The sequence below is a fragment of the Callithrix jacchus genome, chromosome 6 (genome assembly GCF_049354715.1).
Source record: "Callithrix jacchus isolate 240 chromosome 6, calJac240_pri, whole genome shotgun sequence".
Classification (NCBI taxonomy): Eukaryota; Metazoa; Chordata; class Mammalia; order Primates; family Cebidae; genus Callithrix; species Callithrix jacchus.
Genome location: NC_133507.1, coordinates 131,376,444 through 131,397,357, shown reverse-complemented (window position 1 = coordinate 131,397,357; position 20,914 = coordinate 131,376,444). Strand labels below are relative to the sequence as shown.

General features: G+C 35.1%; 1 protein-coding gene across 50 annotated transcripts in view; it reads right to left on the bottom strand.

The window, feature by feature from the left end:
- MAP2 (microtubule associated protein 2) overlaps window positions 1–20,914 on the bottom strand; it is a 149,344-nt gene that overhangs the window by 59,486 nt on the left and 68,944 nt on the right. For 25 of the 50 annotated variants that reach the window (XM_054257895.2, XM_078328370.1, XM_035305546.3 and 22 more), the window contains exon 4: window positions 18,793–19,077. In XM_054257895.2, coding sequence (XP_054113870.2) covers window positions 18,793–19,054 — 262 coding nt within the window. In that variant the 5' untranslated portion in view covers window positions 19,055–19,077. Of the gene's footprint in view, window positions 1–3,270; window positions 3,304–12,514; window positions 12,729–18,792; window positions 19,078–20,914 lie in introns of those variants that run through there. The other 25 variants (XM_054257891.2, XM_078328365.1, XM_035305542.3 and 22 more) reach the window with 2 other exon arrangements.

The window sequence follows — 20,914 nt, the reverse complement described above, 5'->3', positions numbered from 1 at the left end:
ATCTAGATTACACACAAAGTGAGGAATTATTATACATTATATTAATTGAAAGGTAACATTGATATTCATAGCTAAAAACATTAAACAAACAAAACTGCTTATTATAATCTGATATTTTGAAAGTCTCAATTATCTTTCTTTTGAACTTCTAAAATGTTCTGGCACTGGACATTTTTTAGTTTATGTTAGAAATTTTTTTAGTTAAGAAGTGTATATGATATGTTTTCTTATGCTTTCTCTTGTGAATGTTTCATTCTCTTTTGTAAATGAATGTCAGGGTTTCAGTGCAACTAACAGTAGTTTTTGCATTGCAGTAAGATCCTTTACATTAGTATTTGAAAGTTAATTTATTATTATCAGTAGAGTCAATATGATAATGAGATAAGTTCTATAAGTAATAAAAAATCTTATAATATGCCTGTAAAGTCATGTCATGGCTATGCCAAATGAATGACAACTTGGATCTGACAGCAAATCAATTAGGGGGAAAACATTGAAAAGGAACCTCTCTAAATAAAATTCATCTCATAATTTCTAAAAATGCTATTGGTTAAAGCCTGATTAGAATAAAGGATTTAGGTATTTAATCCAGAGAACAGAGCAATAGGTGATAGCAGATCATCACCATACAGGTAAACACCTGCAGATGAAAACTGAAGTCTGTCTTGAAAACTTTTCCTGGGCAACAAAGATGGGGTTAGTATTCAGAAAAGAGTGTGAAAGCAGTCCTTCCTAGATAAATTAAAATCTGGAAGGAAATAATATCTTTTCTTGGTAGTAAGGAAATATATTGGTGGAAACACATAGAGGAGATTAATAGATAGGAGAAACTAATTGAGAAATGCTGTCATCCACAGAAAATGACTTGATAAAATCCAAACAGCATCATGCTAAGCAATTTATCCTTCACCTAACTAATGAATCAACATCATACTGTTATACAAGGTTATTAAACAAGTTGCTACAGTAGGCACTTTCATTTCTTGTTGATGCTATTTAATGCACATATTTACACATTGTCCAGATGGGAAAACTGGCAAAATAATGGATAAAGATACCGTGTCCCATTTAGACATTGTTATGATTTACATCAGTCTAAGTATTTTATATGAAAGTAGGTTCCAGTGTCAGAAAACCTGGAATCAAATTCTGTCTCCATCTCATACTAGCCAAAAGACCTTGGTTAAGTGACACTCTCTCTAACCTTCAGATTCCCCATCTGTAAAGTGGGAATAAAAGTAATATTCATCTTTTGGTGTGTTGTAACAATTAAGTAAAATAATACAAATCAAGTGCTTATTTAAATTAGGTACCCCTGTTTTAATCACTCTTGATGTCCTGTTATTGAAGTCTATGAACATCGTTTGATTGATAAAATGTAGGTAAGACCTGTAAGTTTTTGTCAGATGTTGAGACGATTCTGTCATTTTTCCCAACTAGTACCTCCTTGCCTAAATGTTGGGCCACTATTGTGAGCCTAACAGACAATACATCAGGCTCCTGACACTTACTATTTGAACTCAAAGGCATGTAAAGTAAATTTTGCTCTATTGTCATATCATATTACTCAGCATTTATAGCCATCATGACCCTCTGTTTTTTTCCATAATGCTGATTCATGCTGCACCACTGCCATGTTCTTCTGGTTACACTATTTACCACAACAAATTTTTTAACCTCTGGCCTTGCTTTTAGCACATTTTTAAAATTATTTTATTGTCTTTATCTATCAATATTGCTTGGTTGATTAATAATAACAGCAATGAAGATGAAACTTTTTCAATAACCTGGAAGTTTCAACTTGTTTCTGAGTGATACATGACATCGTTGGTAGACCCATAAGTTTGATTTTGAATTCGTACCCTGTGGTTTTTCAGCAGAACCAGCTATGATTCCTTGAATGTGCAAAGGTTCACAAATTAGACTGTGAATAAAAAAATCCAAGCACCTTGACATATGCTTGAGAACATATTTTTGTTGATTTTTTTCAGGTTGTTAAGAGAGACGTAAGAGACAGTGGCTGTAAATCCAACCATAAGGAATATAAAAGCCTGCAAACGTTTTAAGAATTTTTGGTATAATAATGCTGTGTTCAAAGAAAATGACAAATAAGCTTACCTTACACTTGTGGAAGAAGGAAAACAAAACAATTTTAGACAGAATGCTCGTGTCAAGAAAAGGTTTTTCTCAGTAGGGTACAGAATGGTTGTCTTGGAAACCGATGCTAATTGCTACTGCTGATGGAAACTAATCAACAAGGAAAGCACTGTGTAGTTTGAAACACTCAGCTAAACAAAGACCCTAAATGAATTCATAAAAATAGGGAAAGAAGAAAAGTTCTTTGCTTCTACTCCTTGCTTAATCTGGAGAGTAAATGGTTCCTCTGAAACTATTTCCTGTAATCAACTGATGATGAAGGAAATTAAAAGAGCAAATTGTTGGGTTTTTGTTTGTTTGTTTCCCTGGCACCTTTGCATTAATTAGAGGCCAGCATTGGCATGTCTCACCCTAGACAGACTTCTATTAATCTCAGGGGTCACAATGGCCAACATTGCAGCTACAGATCTTTGCCTACCAGCTTTTTCTTTCAGAGATTTCTTCTAAAGATTTAGTGATTAAAACAAAGATCAATTTTGATTATGGGGAAAAATGCATTTGAGGTGATGTTAGTTACGAAGACTAGTGCATTTAACATAAAGGAATTATGATGGCACAAAATTCGGTTCTGATGGGTACTTTAAGAGAATTTATGTTGCACCTACTATAGACAATGGAGCTATTCTTAGTCATTAGGGAGAACAAAAAGATGAGTAAAAAATGGTGTTCCCAATTTAAATTGTGTTTAAATGGGGGCAATCTTGTTGAAAGAAATGTTTTGTTTTTCTTCATTAAGATTCACTAGCAGTGGCCACAAATTTTGGCCGATCCTGCCACAGTCACTGATATGGTCCTCTTCTGATATGGATTTACAAATTGGTAGACTAGGATTGTGAGTACAGCGTGTAATTATGGGAGAATTTTCCCTTTCTTGCTCTTTTTTCCTCTACCTCCACTTACATGCTCAAACCCACAATCTTGTTTAGATTACACCTTAATGTACTCAAATGAAGTCTTTAGAGTTTAATAGAACTGGCCTAGAATTTAAATTTGATCAAGGAGGAAAATGTAGTAAATTAATACAGTTATCAGTGAAAGGATACCATAGGTTAAAGACACTACATTATGGAGTCAAAAGTAATTAGAAAATGACAAATCATAAATAATACCTACTGGAAAATTTTGCTTCTAATTTTAAGTATCCAGCTGAAAGCAGGGAAAGGAAAAACACATTTAAGCAGAAGAAACACAGTAAGTCAACATAGTTACAATTTAGCTTTATATTTATCATGTACTAGTTAAAGTTTTCTGCTACTGGTGGTATTGGGGGTGTCCAATGGAGTAATATATGGAAGTTTATGTTGTCTGAAGCCCATATATTAAGCATTTACTAATTAACTAAGGTTGTAATATTTTATCAATCTTAACTTGAGAAAGAGAAATTTCTAGAGAGGTTTGCTTCCCCGAAGTTTTAAAATAGCTTTAACACCAATAAATTGAATATAATCATTAAGGCACTGAGGGAATTGACAGTACTTCTGGAACTTTGAAATGTTCTCGTCAAACAATTATACTACTCTTTGTAGACTTGGGGAAATTGGATTATACTCTCTTCTTCATTAAGTCTTAAAATATATCACATTGCTAAAAGAATGTAGCATGAGACATTTTAAATAATATTAGTGGGAAAATAAAATATCAATAAAACAAAGAGACCTTGAATAAAGCCACCCTGAGAAAGAGTAACTGGGTGATAAACAAAATATATAGTGTGTGTGTAGAAAAGCAATAGTGTGTGTGTGTGTGTTGTGTGTGTGTGTGTGTGCTTAAGCATGTGCCAGTACTCATTCACACAAAAGTCTTACCATGCTTTTAAAGTCTCATCTAGAGTTCATGTCCTTTGTAGGGACATGGATGAAGCTGGAAACCATCATTCTCAGCAAACTGACACAAGAACAGAAAAGCAAACACCGCATGTTCTCACTCATAAGTGGGTGTTGAACAATGAGAACATATGCACACAGGGAGGGGAACATCACACACTGGGGCTAGTTGGGGCATGGAGGGGCTTGGAGAGGGACAGCAGGGAGTGGGGGCATTGGGGAGGACTAACATTAGGAGAAATACCTAATATAGATGATGGGGGATGGATGCAGCAAACCACCATGGCATGTGTTTACCTATGTAACAAACCTGCAATGTTCTGTACATGTATCCCAGAACTTAAAGTATAATAATAAATAATAATAATAAATAAAGCCTCATCTGTAAGTGGATACCTCACAGGTCTTGGGCACAGGAAGAAAGCTAGGGTTTCTTAAGGAGAAATCGATGCTTCTATAGCTGCAAAACACAGGAATGCCAATGCTGGCCAGAGACAGAGGATATGATGGAAAAAAATTCTAGATTATAAAAAGATGTCATTGGAATTAATTTTTGAAATTAAGTTCTCTATATACCAAAAATAGTCTTTACTAGTTACCTCTGTAAACAAAGATCTTCTAGGAGAAACTATATCTGTTACAATAAAATGGTAAAGATCAGCAGCTTAGCTAACTTTTGTTTGATCCTTCTATCTCATCCCCAACATAACTAAGCAAATCTTTGGAGGCCTTGTGACCTAGAAGCATATGGAATTTAGGAGCCATGTGATGGGAAAAATGACTTTGTTCCAATACATTTTAAGGTACACCCAATGGTCACATGGTAAAACCAACAAGACTTCTGCATAATTAGATTTTGCTTAAACCTCCTTCCTATCCTATCATGTTTCTAGGAAGTTGCAAATAGCAGCAATCATCAACCTTACCTGCTTTCTTCTGAACAAGTTTCTCATTAACTATTAATGTTGTAAATAAGTGATTCTTCATTTCCTATACTTGCATATTTTATTTTTGTCATTGTATCTACATAAAATATTGTCCATAAAGATTCTCTTTACACTAGCACTTGAAGTGACTTGGCAGGCTTTAAGTCAATATTAAATAGACATGGTAGTTCTTTATAATTTTCAAATTGTAACTGAATATATAATCAGATTATCATGTTCAATAATCTTATGAGGGAAGGTACAGTGAAATCAGTTACACTATGAACTTCTGAAAACTGAAATACCTATTATTTTTTTAAAAAGAAAAATACAAAGAAAGTAAAGTAAATCTGAACTATCCTTCTACTGTTCTTCTTTAATAACACTGTTAAATAAAAGCTCAGCCACAATACAAGAAAAGGGATGCAACTTCACTGGAAAAAATCTAAATATGTAATATTGATGACAGTTAAAATACTTTTTGCCAGACCTCTAAGAAGCAAAATCAAGAGACTTTGCAAATCTTCATTTTACAGCAAGAAGTGTAAGGTGAATGTCATAGTTGTATTTTCATGCTATTATAATAGTAAAAAGCAAATACTTTAATAGAATTTTAAAATTTCTTCATGCAAAAAATATTCTAGAATAAAGATGATTTCTTTTATGTTCTGTATTGATGAATGCATCCCATGGAAAATATTATTAAATGCATTTCTCAATTTTATTTTTTCATTATGTAAGACAAATAAAAAACAAATAAAATTTCAAAGGTACCTTGGAAATTTGCAAATAACATACAAATCTTTAGAAAATATCTCTGGGATATTTGTTGAAATAAAATTTTACATTGATTTTTTTTTTTTTTTTTTTTTTTTTGAGACGGAGTTTTGCTCTTGTTACCCAGGCTGGAGTGCAATGGCGCGACCTCGGCTCACTGCAACCTCCGCCTCCTGGGTTCAGGCAATTCTCCTGCCTCAGCCTCCTGAGTAGCTGGGATTACAGGCACGCGCCACCGTGCCCAGCTGATTTTTGTATTTTTAGTAGAGATGGGGTTTCGCCAGGTTGACCAGGATGGTCTCGATCTCTTGACCTCGTGATCCACCCGCCTCGGCCTCCCAAAGTGCTGGGATTACAGGCTTGAGCCACCAGTTTCTATAACTGCATCCCTCAACTGTATTGCTTCTCATTGATACCAAGCACACCTCTGGAAATCCTTTCAAAATGTGAGTGCTATCTCTATTATACCTATTATAGCCAAAGAACTCACTCTTTACTTGAAGACAATGAAGCTTTATATCAGAATGGAAACGATATCTAGAAGCATAAAACTGTAGCTTGTTATGGTAATAGCTCTGGTTGTCCTATTGTAGGAAGCCAGCAGAAAGAGAAAGGTAGATAAAATTTGATGGGGTGGTCGAGTTGAGAAAAATGTAAGAACAGGATGCTATCTAGGTAGGTAGGCTGATATAGGGCAAGGAAATTAAGCTTTGTAATGGAATTTGCAGTGGGAGTTTAGGCATAGGAGCATGTGCCTGCTGACAACTTGAAGAAAGTGAAGAGATGGGATTGGGGAAGCCAACAGAAAAGTGCTGAAGTCATGTTTTATTTACTTCCTAATACTGCATAGGGCTGGTCCTAGGTAGGCAGATATTACTATACCTGTACAACAGTCTACAAAGACAGAGCTTCATTTGTATTGAGAATCACAATCCTATGAAATAGATACATGGGGCTTGCTGAGGAGATGGAAAATCAGATTTCATTAAAAGGTCCTGAAATTTTTATGAAAATATCACAATGAAAATTCAATTTACTACAATAATATGTGAAAAAGATATTATTTTCTTCCTAACAGACAAGGAAAATTTCTAAATCAGGACTTGTACCTTTGTTTTTCAAAATGAAATTACAATTTCAGTATTTCATATATAGGAGCCCTGATTATGAAGCAGTTGACCAATTCTTGGTTCTAAGAATATGCCTAAAAATAGCTTGGCTTTTCAGATTCCTTTCCTTCCCCCTTGCTAGTTTCATTTTTCTCCCTACTTTTACAGAGACCCCTATCCCCACCAAAAATATTGTATGTGAGTTTGTAATTTGGGTTTACTTTCTTAAAAAGATTTTGTAAAAGTAAAAACTCTCTTGAAACTAGAGAACTTTGTTGTTTTTGCTCTTTTTCTTGGACAGTTCTGAAATGGAACATGAAACAAAGAGGCAGGAATGATATGATCTGAAAGCAACTAGAAGGTGATCAAAAGCTATAAGAAGAGAAGTATGATTTTAATGCAATCATTATGGTAATTAGTGTCTTACCTGAAATTTTATAGCATAAAAGAAATGCCTCAACATTTTAAATAGAGTTTAGAGTATCCAGAATACTATTTTAAAAGCAAATTTCATATATTCATTTTCCCACAGAACTGGTGGATACAAGCACTTTCTAATTAAATACTGTAGTTTTTCCACGTTCAGTCTTATCAAAGAACACAGGAAAAAGTTGAAACTTACCATTATTCAAGCCTCAGGAAACTCAATCATTTCTAGTTAGAATTGAAGAAATGCTCAATATTTAAAAATTTACTTTTAAAGTAAGTATAATTTGGGGGAGTTTTTTTTTCACACCAAAAATTAAATTCAAACTTATCTAGTAATTCCATCATGAGATGATAAATTATCAGAGTAATTTAAGTTCACCCTTAAAGAGTGAAATCCAACTAGAAAGGAAACCTGTGTCACCAAAATAGCCAACTCCTTGAGCAGTATTTTTGATGTTGTCTTAGGATCATATGTGCAAGTTAAATGTGGTCTGCAGAGCCTCTCATAACGTATTTTTCTTCAGGATGGCAGATATTTACATGAGAGCAGGGGACTACCGTTATTCCAACTGAATGAAATTCCTCTCTTAAAATGTGACTTTTGTTAAGTGGCTACTCTATTTGCTTCAGACTCAATTATTTGTTTCTTTTCTTATAGCAACCAGGACTTACAAAGAATTAGATGAGAACTGGCCTGGAGAAAATAAATATCTTACATGTGTTGTGATCAACATCAAGTTAGTGCAATATTTGGAGAAAAAGCCATTTTTCCCATGCCAGCATTTGTGTTCCAGTAAAGTTCAAAGGAAAGCGAGTTTTTTCCAATATTTTTAATGCTTTAGTCACACATATCTATTTTTCAAGCTGATGAGAAAAACAACCAAAGTCAATTTTTAAAGAAAGACATGAATAAACATGGGCTGAAGATGCAAAATGCAACAAGGAGAAATAGTATCCAGTAAATTTATTTATTTTTTAAAGTGCTTATAAAAGTAAGTTGATAATTATTATTACGACTATTAGCTTCCTCCTTGTAGAAGAACTTTACTAAATACTGAAATACTCAATGCTTAGACTTAGAAAATGTAAATGGGAACATTTGGTCTTAGAAAGACCACACTGGTATACTCCTTTAAAGAAGGTGCATATTAAATCAATGACTTAGAATATATATCAAATATATCAAAAGGAAAAGAAAATTATAGAACACAGGAAGCTTTTAAGTGAAAAATGAAAACTAAAGAAAATGAAATGAAAGAATTATATTTAACTGAAATCACAAGTTTCCTAAAGTTAATGTATAAATTTCCCTATTAATTTGATATGGAAATGTTGTCTACTATCTAAGAACTTATCATTTGCAAATAACTTTATAGACTCAAAGATGCAATAGAGAAAATAAAGGGCATTGGTGACATTTGGTTTTTAAAAATAGGATACATAACATCTTTCCAAGACCACACTGGTATACTCCTTCAAAGGAGGTGCATATTAAATCAATGACTTAGAATAGCCAAGTGCTTTAAGATTCAGATTGCCCATTTGTCAGAAATGAGATTTACTTGAGCCCCTGACCTAGAATAGTGAAGCGATCCTTATTTATAGTAAGAGGATTAAAAAGTACATGCATTAGAAAGTTCCATTTACAGGATATTTCGGGGGCATTTTCAACCCAAGCCAATTATTATACTAGCCTCAGTTCTGCAGAAATGAACATGAAAAGTTTTTCTATATCTATGTATTTCTTAACCATTAAATTATCTTTTAGAAAGTTCATTTACTGGACTTTTCATATTATTTTCAGCTCAGTAATTTTCATCATCAAGTCACATCTTCAGTAAAGATATATTTTCTTTACTCCCAACTCTCAATCCCAATTTCAGAACAAGTCAAGTCTTCCACTATATACTTTCACAACAGTATTTGGAATTCCTACTTAATTTCTTTCTGTCCTAACTGACAGTTCTAAAGTCCTTACTTTGAATCTAGACTTTATTTATACTTTCTTGATTTACCTCTTCATTTTCAATTTTCCTTTTTTTTTTTTTTCTTGAGACAGAATCTTGCTCTGTTGCCAGATTGGAGTGCAGTGGTGCGATCTCAGCTCACTGCAACATCTGCCTCCTGGATTCAAGCAATTCTCCTGCCTCAGCTTCCCAAGTATCTGGGATTACAGGTGTGTGCCACCACACCCAGCTAATTTTGGTATTTTTAATAGAGACGGGGTTTCACCATGTTGGCCAGGATGATCTCAATCTCCTGACCTTGTCCTCCAAAAGTGCTAGGATTATAGGCATGAACCACAGTTTTCCTTTCTAACATACTCTTTCCTGCAAATGTATTGCTCACAATGTAGTATAAATTTTGTAGACCACTTGGTTTATGTAATTTCCATTCTCACAACTATATATGGGTACCTTCTCTTTTTTCTGAGACAGGGTCTCACTTTGTTGCCCAGGCTGGAGTGCTGTGATGTGATCTAGGCTCACTGTAACCTCCGCCTCCTGGGTTCAAACAATTCTTGGGCCTCAGCCTCCCAGGTAGCTGGGATTCCAGGTGTGTGCCACCACACCCAACTAATTTTTGTATTTTTAGTGGAGGTGAGGTTTCACTATGTTGGCCAGGATGGTCTTGAACTCCTGACCTCAAGTGATCTGCCCACCTTGGCCTCCCAAAGTGCTGGGATTACAGGTGCAAGCCACCACGCAGAGCCACCTCTTCTTTATATTAATTCAAAAAATATGTATTAGCATGTATTATAGAAAATAAGCACTGTGTTATATACAAAAAGGAAATAAAAAGATTAATGAAGTACAGGTTCTACCCCAAAGCATTTCCAACCATGACTGGAATAACAACAAATAACAAGTAACCTCAATAAAATGATTGCCATGATCAATTGTATTAGCAAGATATAAACATGGTACTTGGGGATGTTCAGAAGAGGAAGACTCATTTGAGAGAATAAAATCAACAACAGCTTTTTATCTTTGATGGTAGACTTCTGAGAACCTTTGCTGTAGGGTGGTACCCTTCCAAAATGTTTTTCCGACGACTTGTTGCACAATGCTGCATGGAAATGAAAACACCATAACGTAAACTTGCCCATTTACATTGGGCAAATGTAACATGTCACAAAAGAAAAAATTTTAGATCACAGAAGACTGATTGATTATTCATGCTGGAGATGCTTTGCAAGAATCAGAGGTGCTCATATGCCAGCATCACTTTGACCTGTGTTTACAAATTAAAAATTTGGAACGAAAAACTTGAGTCTAATTTTCAGGCTGCTTAAGTTGAATATCTATTTAGTATGATTTTTCTCTGAATTCCTCCTTTCTTATCTATTTTTGCCTAAGGCCTTCTAGCATATTCCTGAAATCAACAGTATTTCACACTGATTTCTGTGTTCTAATAACCACCTAGCATTTGCAAAAATTTAAAAGAATTTTTAAAAGTTACATGAGAACCTATGGCATATGCTTTCCCCTTTATTTGCTTATCAGCTTGGCTGGTTTTTGAACTGCATTTTCTGAGTGTTGCTGAATGGTGACTCATTCAGTGAGACGTGCTACACCCGAGCTGGCAGGACATGGCTTAGTGTCCTTTTCCCCCAGGACTCATGAAGCCAGGTCAGATAATGCTGAAGCTACCAGGTCTGCAATGCAGCACCAGTTGTTCTGTTCATCCTCTCCTGATATGATTTCCAGACTCCCCTGACAGTCAAAGCACGTGCTTTATGTAATGTACTGGGAAGCAGTGAAGTGTGAGGGAATGAGGAGGAGAGAAAAAAGCTTGACACATTGAAGCAGAAAGAGTCAGTTTATCTCAATAGCTTGAAGGGGAAATAAGAGGAGCAATAACTGCTGGGTACTCTCCAGTCTACTTACTAACCTCCCAACCGCAATAAAATCAAACCCAATGTGAAACCACAAGGCAGCATTTGGCATATAGTGGCAAATATTTTCCTCAGATATATACAAGCAATATAATCAAAGAATATATGTGTGTATGTGTGTATATATATATAAATCACTAAAAAACACATTACTGCCTGATGAGGAGTATATTCTCGATATTTGAGCAATTTATTTGTACAAAACTATTAGATGTTTTATCTTTTTTTTTTTTTACTCTTTTGTGAGGAGAAAATACTTCGAAATACAATGAAGGACAGATAAAGGCCATGCATAGTCCTAATCAAAACAAAGGTTCAGACAGTCCAAAACTGAATCTAGAAGACTCACTTCCGTTACTTTTACTTTCATCTGTTCACTAAAAATAAAAAAAGAATTTAAAAACTGTTTATAATTTTTCTCTAAATGGAGGTTTTTAATATCTCAAAAAATTGAAAAATATTAAAAGAAAATATGGTGACAAAATATGACAGCAAATTAGAGAAGAGAAAAGAAGATCTTGGAAAATATAGGATGAGAGATCAAGTAAACATTACAATGGTAATTAAATTATATTTGCACTTAGAAATGAACTAGAAAGAATAATTTTTACAAATAGGTCTGAACTGTCAATGGCACAAATCTGTTGCATTAAGATTCAAAGTCAACAAAATAATTTTTAAAGTGTCAGTGGACCAAAAGGTCTGAGAAAATACTTTTTTGGTGTGTGCTTATGATGTAATTCTGACATTTAGCACAAAGCGAGATAAAAAATGAGACTGATTTCCACAGTCCATGGGAGGAATTTTCTTGAGGAACACACATAGGAGTACATGTGATTACAATTAACCTCGGTTTTTAAATAGCCTATTATATTGTATTAGATAGAGCCTTTCTCTTCACACCTTAAAATGTTTATAGTTAATTAAAATTCCAAGGAATAGAATCATACTTCAATTTATTGAGTCATAGGGTTTAATGGAAACAAGTCTTGAGAAACCAAGTTTTCCTCATACATAGATTCAGAATTACCATCTTAAGAAAATCTCATTCTACCTTAAGACTTGACTAAAGACCAAAGCCAGATTTTTATGGGACAAACTACCTTATAACTGCGCAATGAAACAGAAAACTTTATCTGATGTTGATTTTTCCCTCTAATTTGTAAAATATCAAAAGCTCTAGCTGGCAATACCTGCTAATTACAACCTCGTACTGTATCAAGAATAAAAGACATAATTCTTTATTATAATATCCGTATAAGCTAGCCCTAAATTAGGTTCAGATCCTATTCATCAACAAGCCAAGTCAAATATTATGATTGAAGCTAATCCCCACAACCAGCTTCACCTAGTAGAGAGACCGCATAGGACAAAGCAAACGTGACAAATACAAACCTCGTGTAACTGCCTTTTCTATCAGTCCTTGTCTTTCTCACTCTTTCTAGCCCCAGATGCCTAACCTTTAGAAGGAAAACACTGAAAAGATCCCCATTTTCTGTCCTCATCCATCGGTGCCACCAGGCCCAGATGCTTCGCAGTGAGGCTGTGTGGTTTTCTGCAGATCCACCCTTGAATGCTAAATAACTCTGCTCTGCACACTCCTCTCTCTGCGGAGCTCAGGGAAATGGCAGCCAGAGCAATGAGTGGTTGGCATGGCAACTAGGAAAGGAAAATCTGCAACCTCTCGCATTGTTAGGCGAGCTTGTTTATTTGCTTGGGGGTTGGTGCGGATGGCTTTAGTCATTTTGCAGGAGATATCGCTCAGTGCTATTTTGCTCTGCATAAATTAAGATCATATTACATAGAATAAGCCATATTTTAAATGGGATGATGACTCCGATTAGTAAATCATGAATCTAGAAATGGAGGCAAGGGAGAAAGGGAGAGGTGAGAAAAGGTATGTTTGAATCTTCTGAGACTGAAAAGAAGAATAGAGAAAAAAGCTTTAATAAATGCATATTCAGCTTTTTGCATGTGAGAGCTGCCCAATTTTTCCTTCATGTGTTTTCACACTTAATAATTGCAGCAACAATAAATGTATACATCTGAAATCTGTCGTCACTTGGCTGGCTGGAGTTACGTGGATGTGATAGTGCAGGGTCAGGCTTTAGAAGACACAGCTCCCTTGGTGAGGTCCCTGAAAAGTGACAACACAAAGTCTGGAAAAGCTTTTCCACTCCTGCCTCTTTGGCAGTGGGTATGCCTGGAAATGATGGGAAGACAAAGGAATCCTGGTAAATTGTGGGGAATAAACTGAAGAATTGCCTTTTAATCTTTATATTTACCCAAGGAGATTGCTGATACTAACTTTTATGGTCATGCAGGCACTTTCTACTGCACATTTTTTTTTACTAGTGATCACTGCACTGTACTTTAACATAGTCAAAATCACCAAAGCCTGATTTAAAATAGGTAAAAACTGTTTGGGTATCAATAAACACCTCAAAATTACCTCCCCTTTTTCTCCACTCACATTAAAAATTAGGAATAAAGTTATGATATCATATCACTTAAAATTACATGGATGTGGCAGTTCTGGAATAGAAGAATTGTCCACTTTGCCTGTAATTGTAACTGCTGCAACTAATTGCTGTTCTGAATGTGGCAGGTGGGGATGGTGGACAGAGCACTTGTCTTCAGGGCAAGAGACCTGCATTCTGGTAGTAGTCATGAGATCTTCTGTGAAAAGTCATCTCCCTGGTCCCTTCCAGCTTTCAATTATATCATCCACAACTGTGACAGAAAATTAGCAGATTTCATCACTGTTTTCTAATAAAGAGCAAATCCTGACATTTGCAAAATTAATCCTGAGAGCCAGAAAAAAAATACTCCCACCTAAAAAAGCCTTGACAGCTTTCACAATGAGTAGCACATTTATAAAGCCAAGCAAATTATAAACTATAGAGAAAAAAATCCATACCCCTTCTTGCGGGTGGCACAGTTGAAAAGAGAGTTGCATGGGATTCCTGAACACTGTGTTCACAATTAACCTCTCTCACCTTCTTACTGTGTAAAACTGGGCAAGTTGCTCAGCCATTCTGTGCCTTAGTCTTCTTATTTGTAAAATGAAGACACTAATGACAGATATCCTCATGGAAATTGCAAAAAGATGAAATGAGATAAAAGATGTGATGGCGCTTTATAAACTGGAGAGCACTATGGCAGATTGCAATTCTATATAAATTTCTAAGCTGTAGTTTTATATATATTTCCATAATAGTTCTGTAAGCAATCCTTGAGGGATGAATAGACATTAGAAAATCTTTCTCTTTAGATGAAGTGAGCAACAGCAAAATTATCACTTTTTTGGGCAAGGTCAGAAACATAGAACCACCACTTTGTCTGCAGATCCCTCTTTTTGCTGCTAGAATGTGCCATATTCAAAATGATTCTATATATAGACACAGTAAAAATAGGAGTTGATATAATACTATTAAGGGATGTCAAAACCAGCTACACTGTTAAATCACATGTACAATGATTACAGAAATCAGTTGCTTTTCTGTGCCCTTAAAATGTCATTTGAAAGGTCACTTTCCATTTTCTAAAATAATTTTCCACTCAATATTTTACAAACTTTATAAATATCCCTTTTGTCCTCTTATAAGGTCTTGATACAAATTCTAATATGAGTTTGAGCCCCAACTCAGGACTGAAACTTAAGAATAAGGCTCCTAGTTATCTTCAGAGCTGAAACTCTGTGGGGACCAAAATGCATTCCTCTTGCTTTCTTCAATACAGATGACACAGAAAAGAGCAGAAAGAATTATTACAGGCCATTACTCTTATTATTTACGCTTTGAAAAACAATTTTAAAATGATGCTTTAACTTAAATATAAGACCTGAAGCTATAAAAATCCCAGGGGAAAGAAAAAGCCTAGGAAAAACTCTTTTGAACATTGGGCTAGGCAAAGAATTATAATGACTAAGACCACAAAAGTAAATGCAGCAAAAACAAAAATAGACAAATGGGACTTAATTAGACTAAAAAGCTTCTGCACAGCAAAAGAAATAGCCAATAGAGTAAACAGACAACCCACAGAATGGGAGACAATATTTGTAAACTGCACATCCAACAAAGGACTAAGCAATTCGAACTCAAAAAAAAAAAAAATCCACACAAATATCCTCATTAAAAAGTGAGCAAAGGACATGACTAGACATTTCTCAAAAGAAGATGTACAAGTGGCCACTAGGTATATGAAAAAATGCTCAACATCACTAATCAGCACAAATGCAAATTAAATCCATAATGAGATATCATCTTACACCAGTTAGAATGGCTATTATTAAAAAGTCAAAAGACAACAGATGTTAACAATGATGTAGAGAAAAGGGAACTCTTAAACATTGTTGATGAAAATGTAAATTAGTACAGCCTTTATGGGCAACGGTATGGAGATTTCTCAAAGAACTGAAAATAAAACAACCATTTGATCCAACAGTCTCACTATTCAATAGAAAATAAATCATTACATCAAAAAGGCACCTGCACTCATATATTGATTGCAGCACCATTCACAACGGCAAAGGCATGGAATCAACTTAAACATCCATCAGTGGATGACTGGATAAAGAAAATGTGGTATAGATATATGATGGAATACTATGCAGCCATAAAAAAGAAAAAAATCATATCCTTTGCAGCAATATGGATGGAACCGGAGACCATTATCCTAAGTGAAATAACTCAGAAAATCAAATACCAGATGTTCTCACCTGTAAGTGTGAGTTAAACAATGGGTACACACGGACATAAAGATGGAAATAATAGACATTGGAGACTCAAAAAGGGGAGAGGGTGGGAAAGAGGTAATAGCTGAAGAATTACCTATTGAGAACAATGCTCAGTATTCAGGTGATGGGTACACTCAAAGCCCAGATCTCATCCCTATGCAATGTATTCACGTAACAAAACTGTACTTGTACCCCCTGAATACATAAAAATTAAAAAAAAACAAAGACAAAGATAAAAATTATGCTTTAGACTTCATAATGAAGATGAACATTGAAGGAGTGGGTGAGGGAGAATAAGGTAAGGACCTTGGTTGAAGTTAGCCCACTATAATGAAAAAAAAGGGGGAGGAAGATGATGATTGCAATTTATTTATCATGTGATATTATTTATAGACATGGTTAAAAGAAATAACCTTGGAGAAAATATTCATGTTTAAATGCAAAGACGGGACTATAGCAAAAAAGGAAAGTAGAGGAAAGATTTTTGGATTTAATCAGTAATGTCCTGGACACTACAACATATAGCTGTGGACCTGATGTCACTGAGAAACGCTTCATGTGAACAGTGTCCTGAGAAATATTCTTTACAGGGAAAAATGTAATACACTGGTAGACTGTATAAAAGAGTGAGCGGGTATATAGATCCCTATTCCTTTTAAAGATAATCATATCAAATAGAATGCTATTTCATATCTATGGTCTCCATCATCAAAGAATAGCACTTCTAAATACCATATTTGGGATTTAAGAGCATCTGTTTATGCTGGAGATGACTTTCATTACACAATTTGTGAAACAGCTGTCAATAAATCATGAATGACAAAATTTGTTATTTTGTTAAATTAGAGTTTAGAGAGAAGTCTAATTGCACATTAATTCATCACTGGAAAATCTTCTGTAGGTATTAAAAGATAATATTTTACATTGTCCTTTTCCTACAGATTTCTACACATGCATATCTCATGGATTCAATACTTGGTCTGTTAGTTCTAGAGGAAAGTTAATTTAAAAATCATACCATAGCTTAGTTTGGACTGACTATCACCATGGTAACCCATGTCTGACTGTTTACAATTTTTGTCACTCAGAACATACATACAAAACCTTTATAATCAATCTCTCAAAGGCAATACCAAATGTGTTTGATACATGTTGAGCTGAATTTAAAATTAACTCTGGACGCTCCTAAACCCATAATTTTAAAGAAACATCTGTTAGCCTCTTTTAAATGTATATTATCTTCTCAGAGAAGCTGGTGATGACACACTGACTTGACAAATAGATTTCTCTGATGCTCTCAAATACTTAAGTCCATTGAGAGACAAAATATTGCATGATGTTGCTTTTTACTGCATGACTATGCACACAGCAGTGATTTTTTTTTTAGTGTATTACAAGCCTTAATAACAGTCAGTGAGAGTCAACTGGTCAGAGCCCAAGGAATGAAGTAAGACTTTTCAATTGTTTTCATCATTAATGTGAAAAGGACTTTTTTCTTTTTATATTTATTCATTTATTCCTTCATTCACTCACTAATCAACATGCATTTATGGAATACTGAAGGTCTAATGCCAGGTGTGCAGGATACGATGACGGAAAAAACCTTGACTTACCATACTCACTCTTTCCTTCCTCACAACCAATACGCTAACATGCCTTCATCCCTTCATGCCACAATCCCTCCAAAATCCTCTTAATTAGTGCTCCTGACACCCAAGTTCCACCCTCTTAAACTTCTGTATACTCAGTTATAGAATAATATTACTTAATCAAGAGTGTTACATCATCCATATTGATACCACCACTACCACTAATAATAATAAAAGTAACTAATACGTATTATTTCTTGAGCCATTCACTTTATATACTTTGCTATCTTATTTAATCCTCATTGTAACTATGAAAGGTGAAAATAATATTGTTATTTCATTCTCAACCACAGCTTCTTACTAATTGAATGTACGTGCCTGTGGGGCACCGCACAGCTTCTCAAATCCTGGGATCAGGTTGGACACTATCACTTTCTTTTTCCATTTCACATGGATTTCTGCAGGGTACTTGCTTTTATCAGAACAATTGCTGAAAACCTATCTTGCAAAGATACAATCTTCAAAAGGAATACAGTGCAATGTAATGTTTAAACTGTGCACTATCTTGAGCAAATAGTTCATGCAGTGTTTGACAGATATTATCACTGCTCCTCTTGAATATTTAAAACACCTTGTTGTATTCCTTTGAATCTGCTGCAGCATCCTAAGATGCTTTTGTGCATTTAGGAACTTTGGCCCTAAGTAGAAATAGTCCCCTTTCAACTTTGCCTTTTCATAATGCTCATGTGGCACGTACATGTTATGAATTGTATCCAAATAAACATATGTACAAATCTTATGTCTGCTCCAAGATCATCTAATCCACAAAGTTCAGGGATCATTTCTTGCACATGCACTGGCACAGAAGCTAACACCACACCTTGCATGTAGAAAATGCTCAAATGTACTTTGAGCATTTTGAATGATGGGTTAAAAAATTATAGTATGTATTTATGTATTTTACATTTTTATGCTCTAAAAAATATGCTTCTAATAAATCTATTTGATTTAGGTCCAAGATCATTCAAGAGGATTAAAAAAAAAGATCTGTAAAGTTTTCTTTCAATGAGTTAAAATGCTGACAGTTTCTAGCAAAACATACATACACTCAGCCTGCAAAAATTCACATTATAAAAATTAAATAGGGGAATGGGATTGAGAATACAGCTAATGTGAGGAAATGTCAAGTTAGTTGCTATGATTTTTCTCTTATTTCTTCTGACTGACTGGAATTTCAGTCCTAGCACTAGTGAAAGAGGATCAGTGCTGTATATTAATTCACTTTCAGACTAAACTGACTTCAAAGCACAAAGCAAGCACTTGATGACAGCAGAGCCCTTAGTTACCTGCTGTTTCTCTGTCAGCTGAGGTCAGCTCTCCGTTGATCCCATTCTCTTTGGTATTTGAATAGGTGCCCTGTGACCCATGCTCTCCAAACGCGCCCTCTTCATCCTCCCTGTATGGGAATCCATTGGCGCTTCGGACAAGTCCTTCCCCTGCTCCGCCTTGATCCTTAATCTCAGGTGGATGTGAGTGTGCCGATGCCTCTGTTAGCTGTGCTGAGGTCCAGTGAGGTGCCTTTGCTTCATCTTTCCGTTCATCTGCCATTCTTCAATGCCTTGTTACTTCTCCTGCAATTGAAAGAGGAAAAATAATAGCTATCACTTTGGGAAAATCTGATCTGATATTGGTTTTACCAAGATTGGAGAAATTTGTAGCAAATCTAGAGGCTAAGTCAAAGAAAACATGTACAATAACCTATGTTTAATATCAAGAATGGATCAATTAGTTCATCTTGAGTTTTACAGACTGTTTCTGGAATATTGGTTCTTTTAAAATAAGATCACCGTCAATTTATACATATTCCTATTTGTAAAAAACAAACAAAACAAAACAAAAAACCCAAAAACCAAACCAAAACAAAACCCAAAAAACAAAACAACAACAAAAACCTAGTGTTTGGCATTTAGGTACACATCTTCATGAGCTTTCACTGAATATGGTCTTGAATGTTGACTGTACAGCAGAGTCAAGGAATCCTGCAGTATAGGAAAAATCTGCAGTATGAGAAAACTGGGTAGAAAAAGTGGGAGGAAGAATGACAGCAGGAATTCTATACCATGGAAAATTATCCCATGTACTCTCTTAAATCATGACTTTCAGCAAAATCTAGAAAATACAATAACTAATATATTAGCCTTTTCAGTTTCAAGGGTGTTCAATTAAAGCCAGAGGTAGGTACACTTTTCTGGATATTGTGAATTAAAACAAAGATAGGTTTAACTTAATTTTTCTCTTTTTTGAGACAGAGTTTTGCTGTTGTTACCCAGACTGGAGTGCAATGGCACGATCTTGGCTTACCACAACCTCTGCCTTCTGGGTTCAAGCAATGCTCCTGCCTCAGCCTCCCAAGTAGCTGGGACTACAGGCGCACACCACCATGCCCAGCTAATTTTTGTATTTTTAGTAGAGACAGGGTTTCACCTTGTTGACCAGGATGGACTCGATCTCTTGACCTCATGATCCACCCGCCTCAGCCTCCCAAAGTGCTGGGATTATAGGCGTGAGCCACGCCCATACATTTAACTTAATTTTTAAAATAAATTTCCTGTACCCTATCTATATACTAAGAGGAAATAACATTTTCTATTAATATAAATCTTACAGAGAGAAAGGAAGTAAATATAGCATTGGGCTTACATCCTATCTTATGGCATTATTTCTTAGCTAAATCAAATAAGATCTGAAAAAGTTAAACCATTGACATATAAGAGGAAGTTGTAAATTATAGCAAAGGATGAATGAGTTGTGGAGGAGGTGTTCTATACATGTTAACTGGATGGCAGATATTGCATGACCTTCTCTTACAAGCTGATATTACCAAGTTTAGATATGTAATTGACAAGAGGTGATTCACCACTCAGTTTTGGAAAGCTGTTGCCCACAATGTAGCCTCGTTGATGGCTTATTGTCTCCACAGTAAGGATGACAACACAGACAATACTGTCTTTGATGGAAAGTAAGAACATCTTCCTTTTTTCAAAAAAGTATCTCTAAAAAAGACCTCCAAACAAGTAAGCAAAAATTACCTTAAGACAAATACACTTCCTACTATCAAGCTCTGTTTGGAGAAAGTATAAATAAATTAAAGTTTTCCCATCAGATTACTAACAAGCATTTGTCTGGGGATTTTTAACTGAATTTTGTTGCTATCCTCCACTGCCCCTGTTTCTCTTCATAGAAGAAAGAGCTAGATGAATTAATTCATTTAAACTAATTTGACTACAGCACCAAATCTCCCCCAAAAATGATTCCTAAAACAGCTCATTTATCTTCCCTAAGAACATATTTAAACAGGATATAAAAATTTAACTTTCAAAACATTGTTTGAAGGGCTTATGAGTCAATCAGAGAGTTTCCCTACCTCATCAACTATGTGTAAAGAATTGTATGCACAGGAGAGGGCTC